Source organism: Phallusia mammillata, chromosome 4 (genome assembly GCF_965637545.1).
Source record: "Phallusia mammillata chromosome 4, kaPhaMamm4.hap1.1, whole genome shotgun sequence".
Lineage (NCBI taxonomy): Eukaryota > Metazoa > Chordata > Ascidiacea > Phlebobranchia > Ascidiidae > Phallusia > Phallusia mammillata.
Window position 1 is genome coordinate 25,091,397 of NC_137255.1, and position 22,021 is coordinate 25,113,417.

The 22,021-nt window shown below is 38.1% G+C and overlaps 1 protein-coding gene across 1 annotated transcript in view; it reads left to right on the forward strand.

The window, feature by feature from the left end:
• The window catches only part of LOC145222725 (huntingtin-like), a 42,204-nt gene extending 22,546 nt beyond the window's left edge, over positions 1-19,658 (forward strand). Inside the window, exons 35-59 of the mRNA XM_080088905.1 lie at positions 1,701-1,877; positions 2,478-2,699; positions 5,010-5,159; positions 5,643-5,759; positions 5,895-6,072; positions 6,386-6,561; positions 7,418-7,589; positions 7,648-7,853; positions 8,130-8,313; positions 9,056-9,153; positions 9,497-9,607; positions 10,002-10,142; positions 10,678-10,767; positions 10,970-11,099; positions 11,176-11,258; positions 11,619-11,857; positions 12,256-12,334; positions 12,895-13,082; positions 13,426-13,540; positions 14,277-14,502; positions 14,765-14,873; positions 15,232-15,394; positions 16,152-16,312; positions 16,764-16,857; positions 17,785-19,658. Coding sequence (XP_079945031.1) covers positions 1,701-1,877; positions 2,478-2,699; positions 5,010-5,159; positions 5,643-5,759; positions 5,895-6,072; positions 6,386-6,561; positions 7,418-7,589; positions 7,648-7,853; positions 8,130-8,313; positions 9,056-9,153; positions 9,497-9,607; positions 10,002-10,142; positions 10,678-10,767; positions 10,970-11,099; positions 11,176-11,258; positions 11,619-11,857; positions 12,256-12,334; positions 12,895-13,082; positions 13,426-13,540; positions 14,277-14,502; positions 14,765-14,873; positions 15,232-15,394; positions 16,152-16,312; positions 16,764-16,857; positions 17,785-17,922 — 3,747 coding nt within the window. The 3' untranslated portion in view covers positions 17,923-19,658. The remainder of the gene's footprint in view (positions 1-1,700; positions 1,878-2,477; positions 2,700-5,009; positions 5,160-5,642; positions 5,760-5,894; positions 6,073-6,385; positions 6,562-7,417; positions 7,590-7,647; positions 7,854-8,129; positions 8,314-9,055; positions 9,154-9,496; positions 9,608-10,001; positions 10,143-10,677; positions 10,768-10,969; positions 11,100-11,175; positions 11,259-11,618; positions 11,858-12,255; positions 12,335-12,894; positions 13,083-13,425; positions 13,541-14,276; positions 14,503-14,764; positions 14,874-15,231; positions 15,395-16,151; positions 16,313-16,763; positions 16,858-17,784) is intronic.
• The last annotated feature ends 2,363 nt before the right edge of the window (positions 19,659-22,021 follow it).

The following is a 22,021-nucleotide window of genomic DNA, read 5'->3' on the forward strand; positions in this document are numbered from 1 at the left end:
TTTGCTGCTCGTACCCTTTTGTCAGGTCAGAGCATTCTTCGTACCCCCCAAAAAATTGTGATTGAATTTTTCAGATGTATATTGCTAAATGAAATTGCTTTTATAGCTCCATTAAACGTTTACCCGGTATTCTAAACTTGTAAAAATATTTTACTAAACATTTTATCCAAGAATAAAATTAGGCTATCATATTTAAGATTTTTTTCTATTTTAGACTTCTAGAAAGAGCAACAGTTTTTTTAAAGTTTTACATAACATTTATTAGTCTTAATTCTAGTTACGCAAAACAAAATGGTAGTGACAGTTCATTTAATATGAAAACAATGCAGTGCCCGTTTTGCCTTGCCTTCCCCTACTTTCGTTAGTTCTAGAGATGGGTAGTAGACCATTTGTAGCAGATTTACAGCAAGACTACATTGAATGCCCCTTTATCTGTGCATTTTTTCCCTAAGTTTATACTTTGTTGTTTAATGCTGGCAGCAAGTAAAAACAACATTGTTATGTAACAATGAGGCTTCTTGCTAAATAACAACAATTGTTTGCAGATAATTATTTTTAAAAGCAAAGACCGTAATGGCATAATATCATTTACAATTCCAAAATAAAACTGTACTGTGAAATCTATTTTAAAACTGCTTTGTGGCCCAAGCATCTTCGTACCCCTTGATGTTCAATCCCCCAGTTGGGAACCCCTGGTTTAGGGGATGCCCCTATTGTCCTATTCATAATTAATGTTTTGGGGATGCCCCTATTGTCCCATGTTTAGGGGATGTCCCTAGTCTTCCATTCATAAACATGTTTAGGGGATGCCCCCAGTGTCCCATTCATAATTAATGTTTTGGGGATGCCCCTATTGTCCCATGTTTAGGGGATGCCCCTATTGTCCCATTCATAATTAATGTTTAGGGTACGGTTCTTTTTTTACTACGGTTCTTTGCAGTTTTACTTGGATCCAAGCAGGCGCGAAAGAAACCACGCGTTGTGTTTGAATCAAGTATGTGACGGTGTAAATGATTGTGTCGATGAAGTCGGTGGCTTTAGCGCGCTTTTAAACATGCATTTATAGCTGGTGGTAGTGTTCCATTAGTGTGTACTGTGTAGTAAAGAACTAACTTCCATCGAAATAATTTTGAAAGGCAGTAGGTTGGTGGTTCAAATCTCCGAACGACCATGATTATCAAAAACTGTTGTTGCATTTATTGAACGATTTTTTTTGGTTGCTTGGTGTTTCACGCATGTGGTGGCCTGGTGGTAGGTTTTAGATTTTTAATCACAGACAATCTTTGCTAAATGTAATACCTGTTAGTGCCAAGCAACAAATTGCTAATGGCCAGTAGATCTACATAATGGCATAATACACTTAGAAGGCATTCTGTAACTCGCAATTTCAAGGAGCCATTTATTGCCTTATGATTTGAAATACCAACTGATTATAACTGCTTATAAAATCATGGCTTTCAAGGTTTTATAGTATATTGGGTAGTTTCAATTATTACAGTATATTTGGTAGCTTCAATAAAACATCATTTGTAGTGTCATTTGCAGTTTACACGCTTTGACATTGATCAGCTTTTTAACAATGTAGTTAAATGATCAAAACCACTTATTGTTTCAACCCAAAGTTTTAACATCCAACAGATTCAACTGCTCCAATATTGACGGTTAAAATCTATCAAGAATATTACATTTTTTATCTTTAGTGTCAAAACATGCAACAAACCGATCTGATGGCCTGGCTCGTTGACAACCACACCTGTGACGTCATAGAGCTGCATAGCGAGCCGCCGGTGCAAGACCTTGTGACGTCAGTGCACAGAAGTTCCTTGGCTGCCAAGTTCATTCAGTCGGTAGCTGAAATACCCAAGAGCGATTCTCAGGTTGGTGACTGTAGTATTCCAGAGTTGCCACATGTTTTTGAACAGTATCTTCAACCTGTTTCAAACGACTAAAAATTAGCCTGCGAAGTCCCGCGACCAATGAATATGCAGTAAATGTTTGTATGGTTGCTGTTTGAAATCAAAAACAACACTTTTGAAAAATTGCACTGAAGGATACGGTAAATGAAGGGATATTTCTAAAATGTGTGAAATTAGAAAAAGATCAAACTGCAAAACTGCTAAATTTCTCTCACAGAGAAGGTCACCTACGAAAGTTTCCAAAAATGCGACAACAAATTTAAGTTTATACTTTAAAAAAAGGATGGTGTATGTGCAAGGTGCATATAGTTCATCCAAATTTAATTAGTTAAGATGAACATAAATTCATAACTGGGATCAGCCCTGAAGCGTCTATGCAGACCAGCGATCACGGCACACTCATATATAAATCACAGTACGCCAGGCCCATTGTGAATGCTTGGTGACCGGCTGATTCGGTATAGCGCCTTCAATGGGCCTGGCGTACCAAATTTAATTATTATTAAGCAAAAGGAAAATTGCAAGTAATCTTGTATTTTTCATTCTTTTTTATCTTGACAGCCCACCGTACTGCGCAATATTCTGCGCAGCCTTGTCGGCTCAACCGTATCGTGCACAGGCGAGCTCCTGGAGGTGTTGCTAGGCAACCAGTTCCTCTTCTCTCCCTTCTTGGTGATCTCACAGTCATGTGACCGAATCGCCTGCGAACACGTGGAAAAGGTTTTGGCTCATGGGAACAGCGACGGTCAGATCTTATCACTGGAGAAAATTGAAGAATTGCTGGTAAGTATCATGTGTTAAAAAATAGTACTTAAATATATTGACTTAAAAATGTTGGGTTTTCGGGAATAGTTTGAATTTTGGGCAGAAACTGATAACAAAGGGAGTTTTTGTGTAGTGGCGTTAGACGTAGCATTGACCCACAATTTGTATTTCAACTAGGCCTTCAACGTTTAGTCCCACCGCCCAGTTAAATATTTCTTTCCAGCAAATGTAATCTATTTCGTATTATTTGGCCCTATAAGTTCTGCCCTCGACTTTACAAAACGTCTAAGTGGGTTGGTACAGCCTATTTATAGGTCCCCTTCTATGAAGGGGACACATATTGTTTTTGTCCGTATTTTTTCTTTTTTTCTTTTTTCTGTCTAACGCTGGTTTGTTAAACGCGTTTGGTCAAGAAAGAGTGCTCCAAATTTAATAAAATTTACACAAATGTTAATTATTAATCCAAATTTGATCCTCCTGAAGTTTGACCCCAAATGACCCAGCGGTTCACCCGCAGGCCCCAAAACGTATTTTTTTAAAAACGGATGTACTGACTAAAGTACAGCATCTCTGAGTGATATGCTTTGTTGTTTGGTGCAATATAAGATATTTCAAAGAATTTTATATCTTTTTTTCGATTCACCCGTTTTCACCCCTTAAACCCCCAAATATTCATTTCTGTCTAACGCTGGTCTGTTAAATGCGTTTGGTCAAGAAAGAGTGCTTTAAATTTATTCAAATTTGCACAGATGTTAGTTATTGTTCCAAATTTGATCCTCCTGAAGTTTGACCCCAAACGACCCAGTGGTTCACCCACAGCCCCCCCCCCAAAAAAAAAAAAAATTTAAAAACGGCTGTACTGACTAAAGTACATAATCTGAGAGTTTCATGGTTTGTTGGTTGGTGCAATGTAAGGTATTCTAAAGAATTTTGTAACTTTTTATTGGATTCACCTATTTTACCCCTTAAACCCCCAAATAATAAGTTTTAGGCCAAAAATACAAACCCTAATGTGCTGAAATGTTAAACAATTGTTTGCAGTAGGTTATTCGTCAGTACTTAAAATTTTGTTTTAATCAGCCAAATAGTTAGTTTTACAGCCCATAATATGTGTACACTGTCAGTCAGATAGAAGTCTCAACTCTCAAGGGAGTAATTCACTTGTTTACGATTAAGGCGGGTGAATGCAGCGGGATTGCTCAGCTTGACGTCCGGATAGACCAGTGGTTCCCAACCAGGGCCCATGGCCCCCCAGGGGGGCCACGAGCTGTGTTCCGGGGGGCCACGGGCATAGATTCACAAGAAACACCCACTAAAAGTCATTTTAACTTTAATTTTATTCCCGAATTTAATCAACTATTTCACATACTATTTGTTTGTAGTGAGGTTTATCACGCTCATTTACTCTATTATACCTGTTTAAGGCCAAAATTAATACCGCCTTCCAACACGAGATCGTTATCTACATTTTGAGGGGGCCACAGGTCCTACATGGTGACTTGAAGGGGGCCACGAGGCCAAAAAGTTACTTTGAGGGGGCCACGGTCCATGAAAGGTTGGGAACCACTGGGATAGACGTTTTACGAGACAGCCGTTTCGGTGATTAGAAATCAGCTGTTTTTGCGCAGCTATACTATGTCGTTTTATTAAGTATCAAGCACATTTTCAGTTGTGGAAAATTGTGTTAAAAACTGACCTTGAACGACAATATCAAGGTCAAAGCATGAGATTAAATTAAAAGTATTTTTCCCGTTTTTATGTACTGTTTTTTTTTTGTAATTATATGACAATAATGATGCAAAAAGAATACAGACAAAACTTACAGGGTTGTTGCTAAAGTTGGTTAAGTTTTTTCTTAAGAATCTAAAAATAACCAGGACATGAAATCCGCACAAACGCGCGTGTGGGGACCCATCTGTTTTTGCTTGCAAAAACTATCATATATGTAGATCAAATGATTTGTATAGTAAATTGGTAAATATCGTATAGAATATATAAAATGGAAGTATATCAGAAAGCCACCTTTCTAGTTTAAAAAGGTCTTATCTCTACCTCGAAAATTAAAAAAGGTCGAAAACCTAGAAGTATCAAACGGTTTTATTGAATGATATACAACGGTAAGGGTTATACCCACTAGACAAGCCCAGGTCATGCATTTAACTCTACGAAATCTTTGCCATATTTCGTATTATGTTGGTGTCACATGGCATTAAGGCATGTCTGATTTGCTGCAAACTGTTGTTTCGGATTTCGTTATTCAATGCCTCCAAATTACATGTTTAGCAGTTTGCAAATTACATGTTTAAATTTCAACCCTTTTTCTCACAGAGTCGTTTGACGAAAGACGAGTTTCGACGCAGAAGATTTGGTCGTCTTTACAATCTCCTTCTCAAATCACGTGATCAATTGACTGGGGAAAGCACCCGTCACCCCTCGTCGTCACCCAAGATCGAGACCCTCCTGACAGACCCTGGCAAGGTAACTGTTTTCTACGTCTAGTTAATTTTTTGAAACAATCATAATTCCGTTTTAATGCATAGGTGCAGAACATAGGACTGCCGCATATCATTAGTTTTACAAATATTTCGTTTAATGGCCCAATTGCATATAAAACCAGAACAAGGAATTTTTTGTTTGCAATTTGGGATGGGTAATACAGAATAGCAAATCCAAAAGGATGCGAATCCTGAACTTTTCGAATCCAAAACCAAACTATTCAAATTTTCGGTTTATGTCGGTACCCCTGCCATTTCAGCATCCTTAAAAAGAGCTTGTCAGTGCAGAATCAACTGCCAGCTAATTGCGTTTTAGGCTATCAGACAAAAACGTTGAAAATGTGGACATATTAAACTGCAATAAACTTATTATGATGTTGTAGGTTTCTAAACAATACCTTTGCTTTCGTATTGCAAAACATTCTGGTCACAATGACTGTATCTGTATTGATTTGTTCTGTCACAGGATTGGTTCAAACAATTTTTAATCGGTGGCTGTCAGAGAGATACATGGACACCAGAGTGCGCCAAAGCGCTTTCTAACTGCGATTATGACGACATAGCGCAAGTGATGCGGAACGAGGTGCGCACAATTTTTTTAAACATAACTGTTACAAGTTTTCAACAAAAGTATTGAATGTAGAACCAAAAATCACTTCTCGTGTCGGATAAATTTTAATATTTTAGCGGATGAACATTTGCATTTTTCCTTTTCTAGCATTTCAAACTGCGTTACTTGACACCCTGCCTGTCTTTTGGCGTTCGCGAGTCTTTGAATTTATCCTCAGGCGCAGCACCATACCCTGACGACCAAAGCAGCCCGATTATGAAGTGTGCGTCAGATGTGTTGGCAAATCACGTGGAAGAGGTTGCTCAGTACATCGATCCTCTGACGGGTAAGTAAAAGTGTTATAAAAACAATCATTTATTCACAGAAATACCCGAAAAAGTATACGGTTACTAGTTGAGGTTGTCAAACTTTTGTTATCTGACTGACCCTAAAAATGCATGACCCCATTGACAAATAACATTTTGAATAATTATATGATTAAATCGAGCAGATACGTAAGATTAACAGGCAATTTTTATCCTTTGCTTTATACTTAGCTATCTTCTGAAATTTGTTACGCATCTCAGACCTGTGTACATTTATGAGAAGAAATGTATAAAAAACAAAGACGAATTTACACGAAAAATGTTTTCATTCAGATTTTCGTGAACCACTGAAGGAAGAATATCTGAACGAGGATTGGACTGATAAAGTGTTCGCACTTTGCACGAATCTCACTCTGCAGTTGAAATACAACAAACTGCTTCCGTCGGAATGTCAGCTCCAACCAACATTGTTTAAAAGCTGTGAAAAAATATCAATGCAGGCATTTCAGGTAACACTGTCAGATATTGATTTGTTGTGAAACGGCAACAAATTTTTGCCGATGTCACCTATTCAGGGCTTCTAAACCCTCGATGCAACCGCTGTCTCTGGTTATTTTGTACAATTGATGGGTACCAACTAGGGATATGCCAAAACTGCAAATGTTCTGTTTGGTCGAGCACCGAGCTTCTCACTTTAATGCTCGGTGCTCGGCTGAGCACGCTCGGTTCATTTTAACGTCACAAAAAATCCCCTTTCTACATTTTAGCTCTACAAAGTCTCTAACGTCACCGGCGGTGTTTTATTAAGCTGTACATGTCCTTTAACTACGCGTTTTTCCACTTTCTAATACATTTTAAAAATCATTCGTTTTTGTTCATAGACACCCTTTTCGAACGCTGGTTTCATATGTTAACAGGGCATGAATATGCAAATTTAACGCTCGGGTCATTTTTTGCAACTGCTCGGCCGAGCAACGACCATTAAAAACAGCGATGCTCGGTACCGAGTACTCGGGTTCCGTTTCGGCTCGGCCCATCCCTAGTACCAACTTAGCCCTACAATACACAATATAGCTTTAATTTTATAAAAAGTAGTGTAAATGTGAGTGGTAGTGTAAATAGGCTATGTATGCCTATGAGCAAATAGGTTGTATGGGAGATTAAAATCATAAAATCATGTTACAGTTGCATAGGAATATAGTTACGGTTGAACTTTTATAACTCTTTTCGTGTATTATTCTTCGGACAAACACTAATGATGAAACGCAAAACGGTCAAACCTTAAGTGGCTTTTAACAATCTGTAAAACATGTTTACCGAACACAAGCTGAAAGCTGAAGATCGTTTTTTTCCTATTTTCAACAGATTCTTTACTGGCAACTGCACAGTGGGACTTCCCCGAGTCTCAGTGACGTCATTGCCTGTGTGGAGACTCTCCAGCAATTACTGAAGCATGACGGGGTCCGACAGTCGATCTTAGAGCATCTCCCATCTGTGATTTGTGTGACGCAAACTTTGTTTCACGTCGTTCAGCATTGTAAGTTAATCCACGATCACATTCCCACGGTCTCCATTCACAAAATATTGATTCTCAGACATCGGGGAACTCCCTCTGCACAAACCCTTCCTGCCTCAGAGTACGAGCAAACAGCAAGCGCACGAGATACTTTCGGACGCGGGGAACCCTCTCTCTGCGTGCGTTCGTCTTTCCCAACTTGTTGATTTCTTCAGAAACTTAACCGATGCTCCAGTTTCCAGCGTTTCGTTGCCTGGCGAATTTGCTCGACCAATCAAGAACCTGGTACGTTACCAAGGCTACAAAGTTGTATTTTTCACATATAATATATTATTTTGCTAAAACAAAACCCTTATAAACCCTTACTTTGTAATTGGATCAAAAAAACTTTTAAATTGCCTTTTTTTTGTTCAAAAACACATTCAAAACACATTTATTGGAAAAAAAAGAAGATATATTTTTTTTTCTTTTGCGGAATTTGCGTGTACAAACGTTCATAAAAAAGTTGCCGTACTCAAAACAAACACAATTTTTTATTTTTTCCACTTTTTTGTGGGTTAGGTACTTCACCTATCGACGTCACAACATACGAACTCTTACGTGCGCGTGCCACGGTTGCTATGGAAATTCGGATGGCAACCGGCCATCACAGGCGAACATGGAACCACATTTCCAGATCTGCCATCTGAATATCTGCAGGAGAAAGATGTCCTGGAAGACTTTGTGGGCATCATCAACAGTATAGGTAAGTATGGAAATATACTGCCCTTGATCTGACCAACTTGTGACGGTGTACGTGTTTGCATGGATAGAGTTAGTGTTGGTAGCTGGTTTTGGTAAGCTTTTAAAACTGTTGATGGCTGTACCCGATGGTGGAATGCTATTTAAGTAAGAGCTTCACCGCTAATGAAAGTCTGATAGGTGGTGGTTCAAATCCAGGACGACCATAAATAATATTGAGTTTTTATTTACGGCTGTGTATATGTACAATTGATTAACGCAGTGTTTTCAACCTTTCTTTAATAACGCAACGCCTAATTAAAATATTGTTGTGCAACAACGCAATAAAATAAGCAACCTCACACTCAACTATTGTACGCATGCAGAGAGACAGATTCATGTAATTGCATTCATATTATTACACAAATATAAATGAGGCAAATCACGCTGGAACATTCAAACCAGTGATAGTGGATAATTAGTTTCATAAAAGAAAAGCTCTTTCCGCCCATTGTGTTATGCTAACGATTTTTCGCTCTGTTTTTTATGGAACACTGGTGTAAACACCTGACGATCTTTCACGAAACACTAGTTAAAAATCGATTACTTTAAACTGAGTTGAAAAAATGCTGCTTTGTATTTTAAAAACGCAATATTGTTTGATTCTGAGCGTGTCACAAATCAAATCTGTTTAGCAGGTATCGTGTTTAATGTGACGCCTTATGCCATGCAAAAGGCTTAAAAAAATGTTTGTATTTTATTTTAAGGTTGGATCCGACGAACTCAGTACGAAGAAACGTGGGCCAGCTTGCTTGGAGTTCTCGTGTCACAACCAGTTGTTGTTGATTCTGAAGGTGAAGTACAGGTTTGTAAAGTTCGTGGTCATTAAGACTTTGTGCAGTTGTAAACTTCATCAAACTCAGTTTATCCGAAAGTTTTCCGGTAGTAATAAAGAAAGGTATCATTCCGGTAATAATAACACCACTGAATCTTTTGTTACTTAACAACTTTAACATGTTCGACTGAGCATCATTTACGTGGCAAAACATTTTCGTTTTTTTTCTACAGTTAGTTTGGTGGTAGATTGCGTATCAATAAGACCAGATGTAATAATTTCGGCGTTCCTGCATATAGATATGTAATTGTTATCAATACTTTTCTAAAAAAAACATCAATTTGTTTTATTTCGTCCAATGCTTTGTGTTCAGAACGAAGATGCCATCGAACTTTCTTGCATCGCCATTCGAGCTCTGACATCACTGGTTATTAACTGCTCTCTGCTGCCACACGGAGGCCAAACTGCAACAGGTTCCTTCGAGGTAAGCAGTGACGTTACAGAGTATAGCACTATCAATGAATAATTGCGAACTTTACCAATCAACAAAAATCCATTTTATGAACATTTTTATTTAAGTAACATAACAAAGAGTTGTCTTGAAGAAAATTTCAAAGTGGAAACACTAAATCAGTCGCTGTACTTTATTGATTCACAAAACAAATGCATTTCGTTTCGTATAAGCACCGTCAGTGTTTGAAAAACAAAAAAATGCTTAACTTGAAAGAAGAATTCATTATTAGAGAAAATTTTTATAAGTAGTTTTGTTTTACTTTTTTCCTTACATGGCAATTTTACTTTTCAAGGGCTACATTCTGTGCACCTATAGCACAAACAGCTCGTGAAAATTGTTGTAATCACAACTTCATATTTGACAGGTCCTTCACAGGCACACCCCGTTAAAAATTGCACACACCCGGCCTGGTCGACAATTGTTGCGCGTTCGATCAATCTTGAACGAAGAAATCAACGCCTTGCTTGCCCAACGAAATCACATGGACACTCACCACCATTACAACGTATGTGAAAAAACCCTGGCGTATTGTAATGAACACATGAGTGCACTTTTTTTCTTTGGATTGTATGAACTCTTTAAATTTAAGTAAGTCAGGTAATGTTCTGTACATGGTCATGCAAAAACTGTGTAGTTATTTGAGCAATAAATATTTTTTAGGCGAACAAACAGCACAAAGTATTGACTTTATGTGCAACAGTGTTTGTTATCATTTTTTCCCAAATAGCGCTTTTGTGGCCCAATTGGGGCTCCTTTTTGACATCGAGTTGTGGGTTGCGCTTTTTAGGCGGTTTGTCAAAAGATCAATTTTTTAGTTTTCACCTGCATTTTGACATATGTATCTTCATCAGCAATTAATTTACCGTACATTAGGCCTGTTTTTGATTTACTGGCTTTTGTGGCTAGTTTTGAAAAGCAAAGTTGCGCTTTTGAAAATTTAACGTGGCGACACCTTTTGTTGGCTGCTAGAAAAGCCTTCTAGAATAGGTTATAGACATGATTGTGTGTAAAAAAATCCTAATTAAAAAAGTTGTTTTCAGTTTTGTTCACGTGACCCCGCCACCGCTGATTGGTTGGAACAAAACATGGAACGGGTTTTAACTTCAAACACAGAATATGGAGTTGGCCAGGTGATCTTTTTTGTCCTTCTTTTGAAAGTTTGTCCTTCGCTTTTTGATGGTCTCTTCAAAGGGTTGTTTTGCATCTGTTTTTTTACACATGCTGCCCCAAATATTTTACTTTAACATATCTTTTGAACCAGGGGTTTTAAACAATGGGTAATTTGCTCCAATTGTAACTATAACATCCGCTGGTTTTAATCTTACATTTCAGGTTTCGATTCGAGCCTTCCAACAGGTCTACGGCATCCATCCCGCAATCGATGACGTCACAAGTTTCGACTCGTCCGATGACGATTCATCGGCTGTGACGTCATCCGGCCCGGACCAGTCGCTTGTCGATGGTAAAAGAATAATAAATCTTTTTTTAATAACATATAACTGATTGCTGACAACAGACTTAATAAGCTGTTGTTGCAGGCGATGAGAGCGATGCTAGCGATGTTTTTGAGCAACAACAAAGATCGGAGTCGACTGGAGCTGTGGCACTTTCTCCGCTTCGTGTAAGTGCACACAAGAAATAACGTAGATTTTCGATTTTGTAGTGAATTTGAAGTTCTGTGATAAATATACAGGTTTATATTCAAAACGGTTGGAATTAACTCATACCATTATTAGTGTTACAAGTAATCTGAAACTTCATTCTAATGCGTTTAATAGTTTCATCACGACTGAAAAGCTATGTTTTCAATGTTCAAACGCTAAAAACATAATCAAGTTTGTTAAAGAAACAAATAATAGGGCATTGTCTAATTTTGAGTAGTTAGACCATCTTAAATCGCAAAAACTCTCAAAGCTAAACGTATTTTTGCATTGCAATTTTTTTCTCGTTAAACTTTAATTTACATTGCACGTGTTCATAGGTGCGTGACGGTGTCGATGTGCACTCATGCGTGCAATTCCTTCTCGACCTTTTCACCGAGTGGTTTCGCACCGCTGCGCAAGCCAATCAGACGCAACCAGGTAGCGGTCAAGCGCCGCCCTCTCCCATCGCTCGACCAATCCTGTGCGAGAGCGTCAGAGCTCTACTTCTGATCTCAGATCTCTTCACTGAACGACAACAATTCGAATGGATGTATTCGGCCTTGATTCAATTGCACAGGTAAATAATTACCAACGAAATTACACTGTAAAAATGCTTGAAAAGTGATGATCTGGATTGCGAATAATCTGTATTTTACTTACCCCTCTAGATTTTGTGAAATTGAACTTATGATATATTAGCACATTTTACCGCCTTCAAAAAATTAGTGAACGCTGTTTTTAGACAGGTTTAGTTATTTGACATGATCCCATTAAAAAATCTTGAGTTGCATTTTCATTGAATAGGCATTGTTAGTTACCAGGACAAAGTTGTTGTGCGTTAAGTGTGTGTTTTCGTATGTGGAACTCATAAACTAATGGAACTATTGTAGATATTCACATCGAACAAAAACAAGTTAAAATACTGAAGGTAAAATTTGCTTAAGACCTCCATTGAACTTTTTGAATTCTATTCAGTGTTCAACCTCCAGAAGACGAAATACTTTTACAGTACATTGTGACGTCAATCTGTAAAGCTGGATCAGTGCTGGGCTTGGTGGGTTATACGTCCGTTTCGAAACTGTTTGTGAAAACAATTGCAATCTATGTAAACCTATTACTCTACGCCAAGAAGATCAATTAAAGGCAATTAGAGCAGTCTTGTGACGAATACAACGACCCAAATAGCCGAAAAAAGCGACATGTTTAAACATTTAAATGAAAGAAAAAACCTAAAATATTTGCAGTATTTAAAAGGGTGAAAAATATCTCATCCCGGCAGCTAATTGGGATTAATTCGATCGTTCCGCTTCGGTATAACGTCTTTACAGACCCGAAGTACTGTAGTTTTACTACAATAGTGTCCCATTTTAGAAAGCTTCTAGCGTTCATGATTCATTTGATGTAGTTAAACTCTAAGAGAGATTTCAAACTCTAAACTAATCAAAAGTTGTAGTCTGAAACATTTCTTCCAAAAACACTTGTTGTTAACAGATCTCAGCTGGTTTTGTGTAGCCTGCCGGTTGTATAGCTTAATATCGTTCCTACTTAAGTAACAGCATCATTTACGGCACACCGGCTGCATAGGTCTGACCCCATTATTTCTTGCTTTGACAGAGCATGGATGTTTCAGAGGTTGTGGTACGAGCATTGGAACCTTGTTTTAGTTGCCCGTCTGTGTCCTGGCATATCTCTGCACTGCAAGGTGCCCTCTACTGCCTCGAGCGGTCACCGAACGCCAATCTGCAACCGATCGTGGATTTACTCGCTGAGTTTATTCCCGCCAAACTCGTCAACGCCACCACGTGGGCAAATTTGATTTCTATGGATATTTCTGTTTTTGTCGATATAAAATTCAAAAAAATAATCCTAAAACAAGTGTTAGCTAAAAATGTGTGCCATTTAAAAATGGAAGTAACTGATTTCTATGGATATTTCTGTTTTTAACCATAATTAAAAAAAATTAACCCAAAAACAATATGTTAGCTAAAAATGTGTGCCATTTAAAAATTGAGGTAACTGGTTTCTATGGATAAATCTGTTTTTACCCATAATTAAACAAAAATTAACCCAAAAACAATTTGTTAGCTAAAAATGTGTGCCAATTAAAATAAAGGTAACTAAAAAATAAATCATCGTCTTTTTCAGATCGAAGTCAATATACAACGAAGATTACGTCATCATGCTTGCGTCAGTAGCCTTTTACGTCATAGAGAAGTGTTCGGAAATGATTCCACCCCAATTTATTTCAGTCATTGTCCAGGTGATTAAAAATGTGTCAGTTTAAATTCCCCAATTCATTGTATTTTTTTCCAAAGTCATTGAGGTTAATTAATTAGTGTGGAATTCTACTGCAATGTGTGTTTTCAATCAAACGGTACCACAGTCTCTGAAAGAAAATGGCTTTTTTGAAAACGTAATTGTCTGTTTGGCAAGAGTTGCCAGTTGCAATTTTTTTCCTTTGGTCAAGCCATATTTAGGGCCAGCAGAAAAGTGAATAGGCGTAAAAGTGTATCTGCCAACGCTACACATACACATGTTCGGTGTTTTGCACAAAGTCTAAGACTGAAAAGTAGCTAAACCAGAAAAATAATTATGAGTCAGAATTAAATTTAAGAAACCAGCCACTCAACCACAAATTTTCAAGTAATTTGTAAATAAACACTTAAGCTTTGGGAACGTGGCCTGTAAAGTTAATAAAAGACCCAATGTTAAATAATCTTTGTGTCGTTTATCATTTACTATTATTGAGGAATGAAAATGTTATTGAAAAATGTTGGGAACCACTGAACTGCATATAACTCAGCAATTTTATTTTCATTAATATAACTTGAGAAATTGATGAAAGACCCAATTTTCAATGATCTCTGTGTGGCTTACCATCTACTATTAGAGAGTAATGAAAATGTTTTGAGATATTAGGGAAGGAATTCGTCGAAAAAGGTTAGAACCACTAAACTAAAGAGCATATAACTAAACAGCTTTTTTTCTTGACGTAGGCGTCCACTTTACTTCTTTCCACACCCGAATCTACGTCATCGCCCACCTCGTCACGTGTCTACCACGCCGTCACGCATGGCTTGGAGCGGTTGGTCCTCGCTTTTGCACTTTCGTCACTAGAGTGCGATGTTGTGCTGAAAACGGCAGCCGAACAATTCCAGAACAATACTCAACTTGCGAGATCTTCTGCGGCCTGCGGACTTATGCTCACATGTATGTATTGTGGTAAGTACAAAAGTTACCTCGGCGTTAGGGTGTCCACACTTTTTTAATGGTTTTGACCGTAGAATTAGAACATAAATATACGGGATTTAAGGACATTTGTTTTTGTTGCGTCAGCACCGTGTATACTTGTTTTTTGCCGGTAAATAAAGTTCCATGGAAAGCTTAAGTCGCATCAAGTCGTCACAACCCAAAAATCCAAACTATAGCACTATAGCGGGCCATAGGCAACATATTATAACAAATTAAACCCTGGTTTTCACAGAACGGATGCGAACGTCGCCAGCAGAGGGCGGTAGTGTTGCACCAGAGCAAGAGGACGCAGTGGAAATTCGACTTCTCGCTATGGAGAGAGTTTCACTACTGTTTGAAAGGTCCGTGGCCGCGTTTATAAAGCGGTTTCAACATAGATTATTTTTGACAAACGTCTATCTAATATCTCTTCAAAAACAAGCTACAGACAGTGCACCCTAATTCGGTCTACAAGGTCCCATCAGTGCAGATCGGCCGTATGAGCTAAACCTATTCTGTAATAATTAATTAGTTAGCTAGTGTATTAGTACTGTACAGCAGCGATTTGGAATTTTTTTTAATTCAGGGCGAACCGAAAAAAACCCAAAAAAAAGTCAAATTTTGCCACCCCAACATTATCCATGTTTAAAAAAATCAGTCATTATTTTTATGGATTATATCATGTGTACAAACGTTTTGAATCTATTTTTCTTAATCCAGGGTCCGCAGAGGATTTTCCAGGGATGCGAGAGTGATGACTCGGATCCTTCCTCTCCTTCTGGATGACTTCTTTCCTCCTCAGGATGTGATGAATAAAGTCATCGCCGAATTCATCTCAACGTTTCAACCTTTTCCTGACCTGATAGCTGAGGTTGTTAACCAGGTAATATTCACAAAAAGTCTGAAACTGTTTAAACTTGAATCGCCAGTTCGACCATTGATCAGATAAGATGAACATAAGTTCCATAGTTGGATCGGCCCTAAAGCGTCGCGTTAAGACCTGCGATCACGGCCCCCTCAAGTATACCGGTATGACATGGTATAGGTTAGAAACATCTAGCCTGTGGTGAAATTCAAACCCACTACAGGAGCCTATTGAGGCTACAACAGACACTAAAGTGGTTTATATATAAATTAGTGTTCAATGTGACTGGTACACACGCTATTGGTTTTTAAACACCCTATGTAAAACAAACCATTAATACGTCGATATATTTATTATCTAAACTAGACAATATAGTTCAACTTTCGGCGGTTTCTCCACGGAGCCTGTGTAGCTCAGTTAGTAGAGCGGCAACCTGAAATAGGCTACTTTTGTGGGTTCGAATCCCACCGCAGGCTAGATTTATTTTTGTCTACACCCCGTCGCAATGAGATCAACTAGTTTCTTAAATTCACCTCTTGCAGACCCAGCGTACTTCAATCTTTCGGTGCATTGGTTTTAATTTCGAAGGTATGAAAAAAAAATCCACAAATTCTAAAAAAAAATCGGTTTCAATAGTTGATACATAAACCCTAAAAAATCTAGCTTATTAAACCCAGTACCTTGCTATAATAATGTTCCGGACCTTGTTTTGATGTTGACTTGTACAACCTGAGTTTATAATACCTAGAAAATAACTTGTGTCTCTTTTGCTCAGGTCTTTCAGGCTCTTCACAACCGCGACCAATCCCAGCTCGTACAAGAGTGGGTCATGTTGTCTCTAGGCAACGTTATCCAACGCACACCGCTCTCTACCGCTGTCTGGTGTCTGACTTGTCTCTTTGCGTGCGCTTCAACCAACCCATGGATCAATTCACTGTAAGTAGAGCTATGTACTGTTTGAACAGCTTTGGTTTTACGTAATTTTAGCATTTGTTTTATTACACCGCTTTGTCGAAAAGTAATTGGGTCCCCTTCCCGTCTGTTTAACGCTGAAAAACAATCATGTGTGTAAATCAAATGGTGTGCATAGTAAATGTAGGATATGGAGTATATAAAATGGTATATAGGAAAGTCACCGTTCTAACTTCTTGATTTGTGCAAAATCTGTTACTCTACCAGTTGACTGTATCTTCATAGTTAGTTAATCACCTACGTACAAAAACATTTCTGAGGAGCTATAAGTCAGGATTTTTATGCAATCCTTTTTTGTGAAGTCAAAAAGAGGACCTGTACTTCTCAAACCTATGTCCAACATATGCTGTAGTTTCTATCAATTTTCATTGTTTAAATTTCCCAATACCTTTACACTCTTTAACCTTTGCATCAGACTTCCAGTGATTTCAGTGCGCAGAAACCGCGTTGAACCAGAAAAGGATTGGGATTTCTTCTGCAAAACCGCACTTGACTTTTACCGATTTCAAGTAAGTAAATTTCGCTTCTATTTGGAATTAAGCCTGAATGGTCAGGAACGCCTATCCGGTAAAAAATATTTTCCGGAACAGCGTTGAATATTAGCGAAACTAAATCATAAATTTATAGAAAAATCCGTAGATAGTTTTCGAATTCTATTGATAATTTCTTCAATACTTCGTCGCAGTTATGTTATGATGTGCATACATCACTGGGCCAGCAATTATGACATACTTGAAAATCAAAGTATGTGCGTTCAAATCCCATCGCTTCCTTGCCAGAAGGGAATGCTTTGGAAACTTGCTTGATTTGATATAACGTGCTTAATAGGTCTGATATTTTGTCATTGCGATTGTTTTGTGTTATTTACCCCTCACTTGTTGTTTTTCTTTCCGTGTTCGTAAAAATTAAGGTTGAAATTTACAGAAAATTTTGACAAATAACGGGTTAAATAACGGGATGGGCCGAGCCGAGCCAGAACCCGAGTACTCGGTACCGAGCATCGCTGTTTTTGGTGCTCGGTACTCGGCCGAGCAGTTGTACAAACTGACCCGAGCGTTAAATTTGTATATTCATGGCCTGTTAATATACCAAACTAGTGTTCGAAAGAGTGTCTATGAACAAAAACGAATGATTTTTCAAATATATTAGATCGTGGAAAACGCGTATGGGCATGTACAGCTACACCGCTGGTGACGTAAGAGACCTTGTAGAGCTAAAACTAACGTAAAATGGGGTATTTTGTGACGTAATAATGTACCGAGCGTGCTCGGCCGAGCACTGAGCATTAACGTGGGATGCTCGGTGCTCGACCAAACAGGACATTTGCAGTTTTGACACATCCCTAGACTCGTTACGGTAAAAAACATTCTACTTTCCTCATTGTCTCTACTTAACACAACAGTCTTTATCAAGTTAAAACTTGCTTCAATGTTCAGCTAAGCGAGGAACTTGATCGAAGGTCTTTCCATGCTACATTCAGCACTGCCGCGTCGTCACACACAGGGGATTCCCCGTACAAACTGCTGCTTGACTGCATTGGCAGATTGAGTGGCGACAGCGGAATTCTGCAGTGAAACAAAATCTGGAACCGCTTCTGAAGAACGGTAGGGAATCGTCCCGCGGGGATTCCCCTCAGCGATGTAGTTGGCCATTGGAGAAAGTCTGCTTGGCGAATGTGAACGATTGTTGATTTGGGAAAGAAATGTATTAGTAATGTGAAAGTGGTGGCTCTAGTGTTGTTGGGACAAAATTCAAATAATACGTTTGTTTGTAAGTCTGGTAGTTTTTGAAGCACGTAGTAAAATACTTGCTGCTTGTAAGTTACTGAATCAAACGGAATTGCACATGCTTAGGGTAAAATACCTCCAAACATATGGTTTCTCATATGTTTATGCGTTAAAGTGGATTTTTTACACAAACGGCAACAAATACCCGAAGGTCCAAGCCATTTGGTTCAATGTAGAACTAGGAAAGAAATTTTTAGTAAAATAGTTCTGTATGTGACAATATCGCGATATATGCTATAGACCTATAATATCGTGCTTTATTTGATTTTTTTCTCATGTCGACTTCATAGGGTAGACTTTATATGATTAGCGTGGTTGTATAAGTACTTAACTATGAACCCAATCTCTGCTACACATTTAATCGAGTGGTTCTCCATCTACGGTTGCCCAACCGATATTCTTTCCCTCCAAAACAATTTTAAAGTTTACAGCATAATACGATACAGGGCAAGCAAAATCGGCCTTTCAAATTTTTTTAGAAGGTATGTAGTATAGCTATAAAAGCTTGTTGGTTGATAACCACTGGATTAGTGCTATAGATTTTATGGTGAGCTTTTTTGCTGATAGCTTTGCAATATTTCTTGTTTCAATAAAGTAGCCTTCTGTTGAAGATACCTACTAAATAAAAAATGGTTTCAAATAAAGCATTGTTAAGATGCGCAAACTGTTGTTACCACCGGACATGTATAATTTACATATAGGCCATCAACCTGTTTGTATTGTGCATTGTATGAATGTTACAGCAGGGGTTTCCAAAGTTTGGCCACACTGTTGAATTTAATACCTTTCTGGGCGGGTTTTGTGGGAATTCTTAATGTGCAATACATTTGGTTGGGGGAAATATACAAATGTTTACATTTCGTGGGTTGGGTGTCGAGAATAGGGTTGTGAAGTACCAGATGTCATTCTATGATTTTGGCATACATTTTAACGTTTGTTTCATAGTTTTTCAAATAGGCTTGGCCGACGGAACGTCCTTTGGAGACCCCTGGCACAATTGAGCAATCGTGTTTAACTGTCTTGTTGGGCTTTTATGTTGTTAAAGTTTAGTCTTAAAATTTGTCATAACCTTCTGCATTTATTATGAACTTTTGCTTTCTTAAATTTAAATTATAGTAATGATATTCACGCCTGATTAAGATAACCATGTTGTGGAACCAATCATCTACCTAATATGTTTTATGAAAAGCTATGTGCTGCCCTATTATAAATCTCGACGTAAACAATTGCCTATAGGTAACAGTAGCCTAAATTAGAATAGTTACACCATTTTTGAGCTTGTAGCAAGTCATGTACTTTATGTGGAATTTAAAGTTTTTTGCATTGTATGTTTCCAACTATGAGCAATGACAAATCGTCGTCATGGTTACCGCTGTCAGCTGATCTGTGCATTTCGCTGTGATGCCACATTTGCTTTGTGTTTTGCATATTATGATCCGCCCGTTTTCCGTTAGTGCAATTCCTGTGCTTCTATGCGTAAGGCGTAAAATGTTTAAGCGTGTTAAAAAAAAGTCCACACTAAATTATGTGTGTTGTCTTTGCCGGAAGGTTGACATATCGTTTCAACTAAGACAAACAAGGTTTTTCGGTTGCTAAAACAGTTGCAACTTTGTGTCATCTATTAGTCGCAAGGATATGAGTTCGAAGCCCGTCTTTTCCGTTTATTTTAGAATTAGTAAAACGACGTTGATAAGGAAGGTTTATATCTAATTCTAAACTAGCCAGACAGTTGGAATTTCCTGGATATGTGCGGAACATTGGCGTAAAATCTGTGTCCTGAAATATTTTCCAAAAACACTCTCGTTCTGTCCGGAATTTTAACGTCTCTTAAAGCCAAACCCGCGGCAGTTCTCATTTTATGGGGGACTTGAAGGTTAATGTTTTAACCAGTGGTGGGATTCAAATTTTTTGTCAGCAGGTTCTATCACAAAAGTCATATTTTACAGTCAGTTCTGTTACAAACAGTCCATAGAGAGTAACCAGTAAAACCACCGGTTCGCTCACTTCGCTGAACTCATAAAATTTCGTGAGACGGTTCTATAGAACCTATGCGAACCGGCTGAATCCCACCACTGGTTATAACTGTTGTATTTGCCGTGCATTCATGCGAAAAAACGCGTATTGAAAACTATTGATGCTCTATTAAAGAACCGGATCGTGTAAAACTTTCAGTTTTTTTCAAACTTTCAGTGACTTATTACAAAACAAAACTGCGCTATTTGTCTCTGGGATAGTAATGATATTTTAACAAAAATGGCACTATTTTGGGTTGTTAAAGTGTAACAACATGCCATTTAATGCATTGTAACGCAACTTTGGTGTCGCCTAAGTTTATTAATAAACCGTCTTGAATTTTGCTTACGCCGATGTGGTAATCCTATATTGTAAAGTCACTTTATGACAAAAATCCACAAATACATAAAAATAAATTTTAACTTGCACGTAGTCAAACATACAACATCTGTTATGGCTACAGCAATTTCAGACGTTGTTTCCTTTACCAAAATAAATAAATGCAAAACAAACCGTATCATGACTGCATGCAGTGAACGTATTATGGTCTGTTATGTGGACATTGTTCGCGTAACACCCCATTCGTTTATCTTATCTGCAGTGCATTATAGATGTGCTTGTTGTGAGTAAAATACTTTTACCATGTAGGTTTGGTTAACCACATCCTAGTCGGTCGGCGGTTTTGTGTGGCAATGGTTAACTACAATCATTAGCTTGTTGTCAATTTGGACGGTGCTGATAAATGATGGTGTTTAATACGCCCTATAGCACGTATGCGGTTTAATGTATAGGATGGTGATGTTTTCTGTTTACTAGTACTTAACACGCTATGCAGGAAATAAACACATTTGACGAACGTCTGTGTGCGTAATAAATTGTATGTATGTTTAATTATTATGGGTCCCCTGTTCCTCAAGAGAACAATCGTTTCGTACCCGTATGATAGTCAAGTTCGGGTTTGTTTCACTTGTTTGGTCAATAGAGAGAGTATTTTTCGTTTTGAGGTTTCCACACGTGATGAATAGTTATCTGAAGTCGAATTTTGCATATTTCGACCCAGTGTTTACCTCACGAGCCCCCAAAACAAAACGATTTAACGTACCTATCAAACAGTAAATAAAAATTCGGCATGTTTGGGAGTTATAGGGGCGCTGAAAATTGAACAGTTAAATAAAAAAAACCACACGGCAAAATTTATCATTTATGCGACTAATACAGGGGAAATTTTCCAGCACGAAACATTGTCCACAAAGTAAATATGATTTGCAGTTTGTCTTTAAAAGGGATAGGAGGTACTAAAAAATGCCATGAAACGCCAAAACGTAAAATTCAAGAGGCTATATGCATTGTTTTTTTGCTGCGCATGCAACGACGTATAATAGGTAACGTTTTGTTGAAATCGTGTGCGCCTCAAACAGGAAACGGCCGCAAAAATCGGTACAGAAAAGATGCAATAATACGTGCAAGGGTTAAGGAACATGACAATTTGTCTGTTGATGCTAGTTAACCATATTTTGCGTATGACAGCTTGCCTTTTCAGCCATTTTTCTGCTTTTTATGTGCTGAGAACACAAGACTCGAAGAATAAGGAAAACAGTTTTTATTGTGTTGCAATTAAGTTATGTATAAGCTTGATCGAGTTTCTTCGCACCCAACCAGCTGATATGGAATATGAAGATAAGTATAGGGTAGCCTATTGGGTTGAAAGTCAGTTTACACTTAGCAGTAACGGCAGCGTTTTCCATATTTCGCATGGATACAGTTTTGTATCGGTTACTGAATGACTTTATTGTTGATGGGAAATGTTGGTGTGAAACACGAAATCAGGCAACAGCTCGGCCACCGTTTTTACATACTTTACTTGGGCATATGA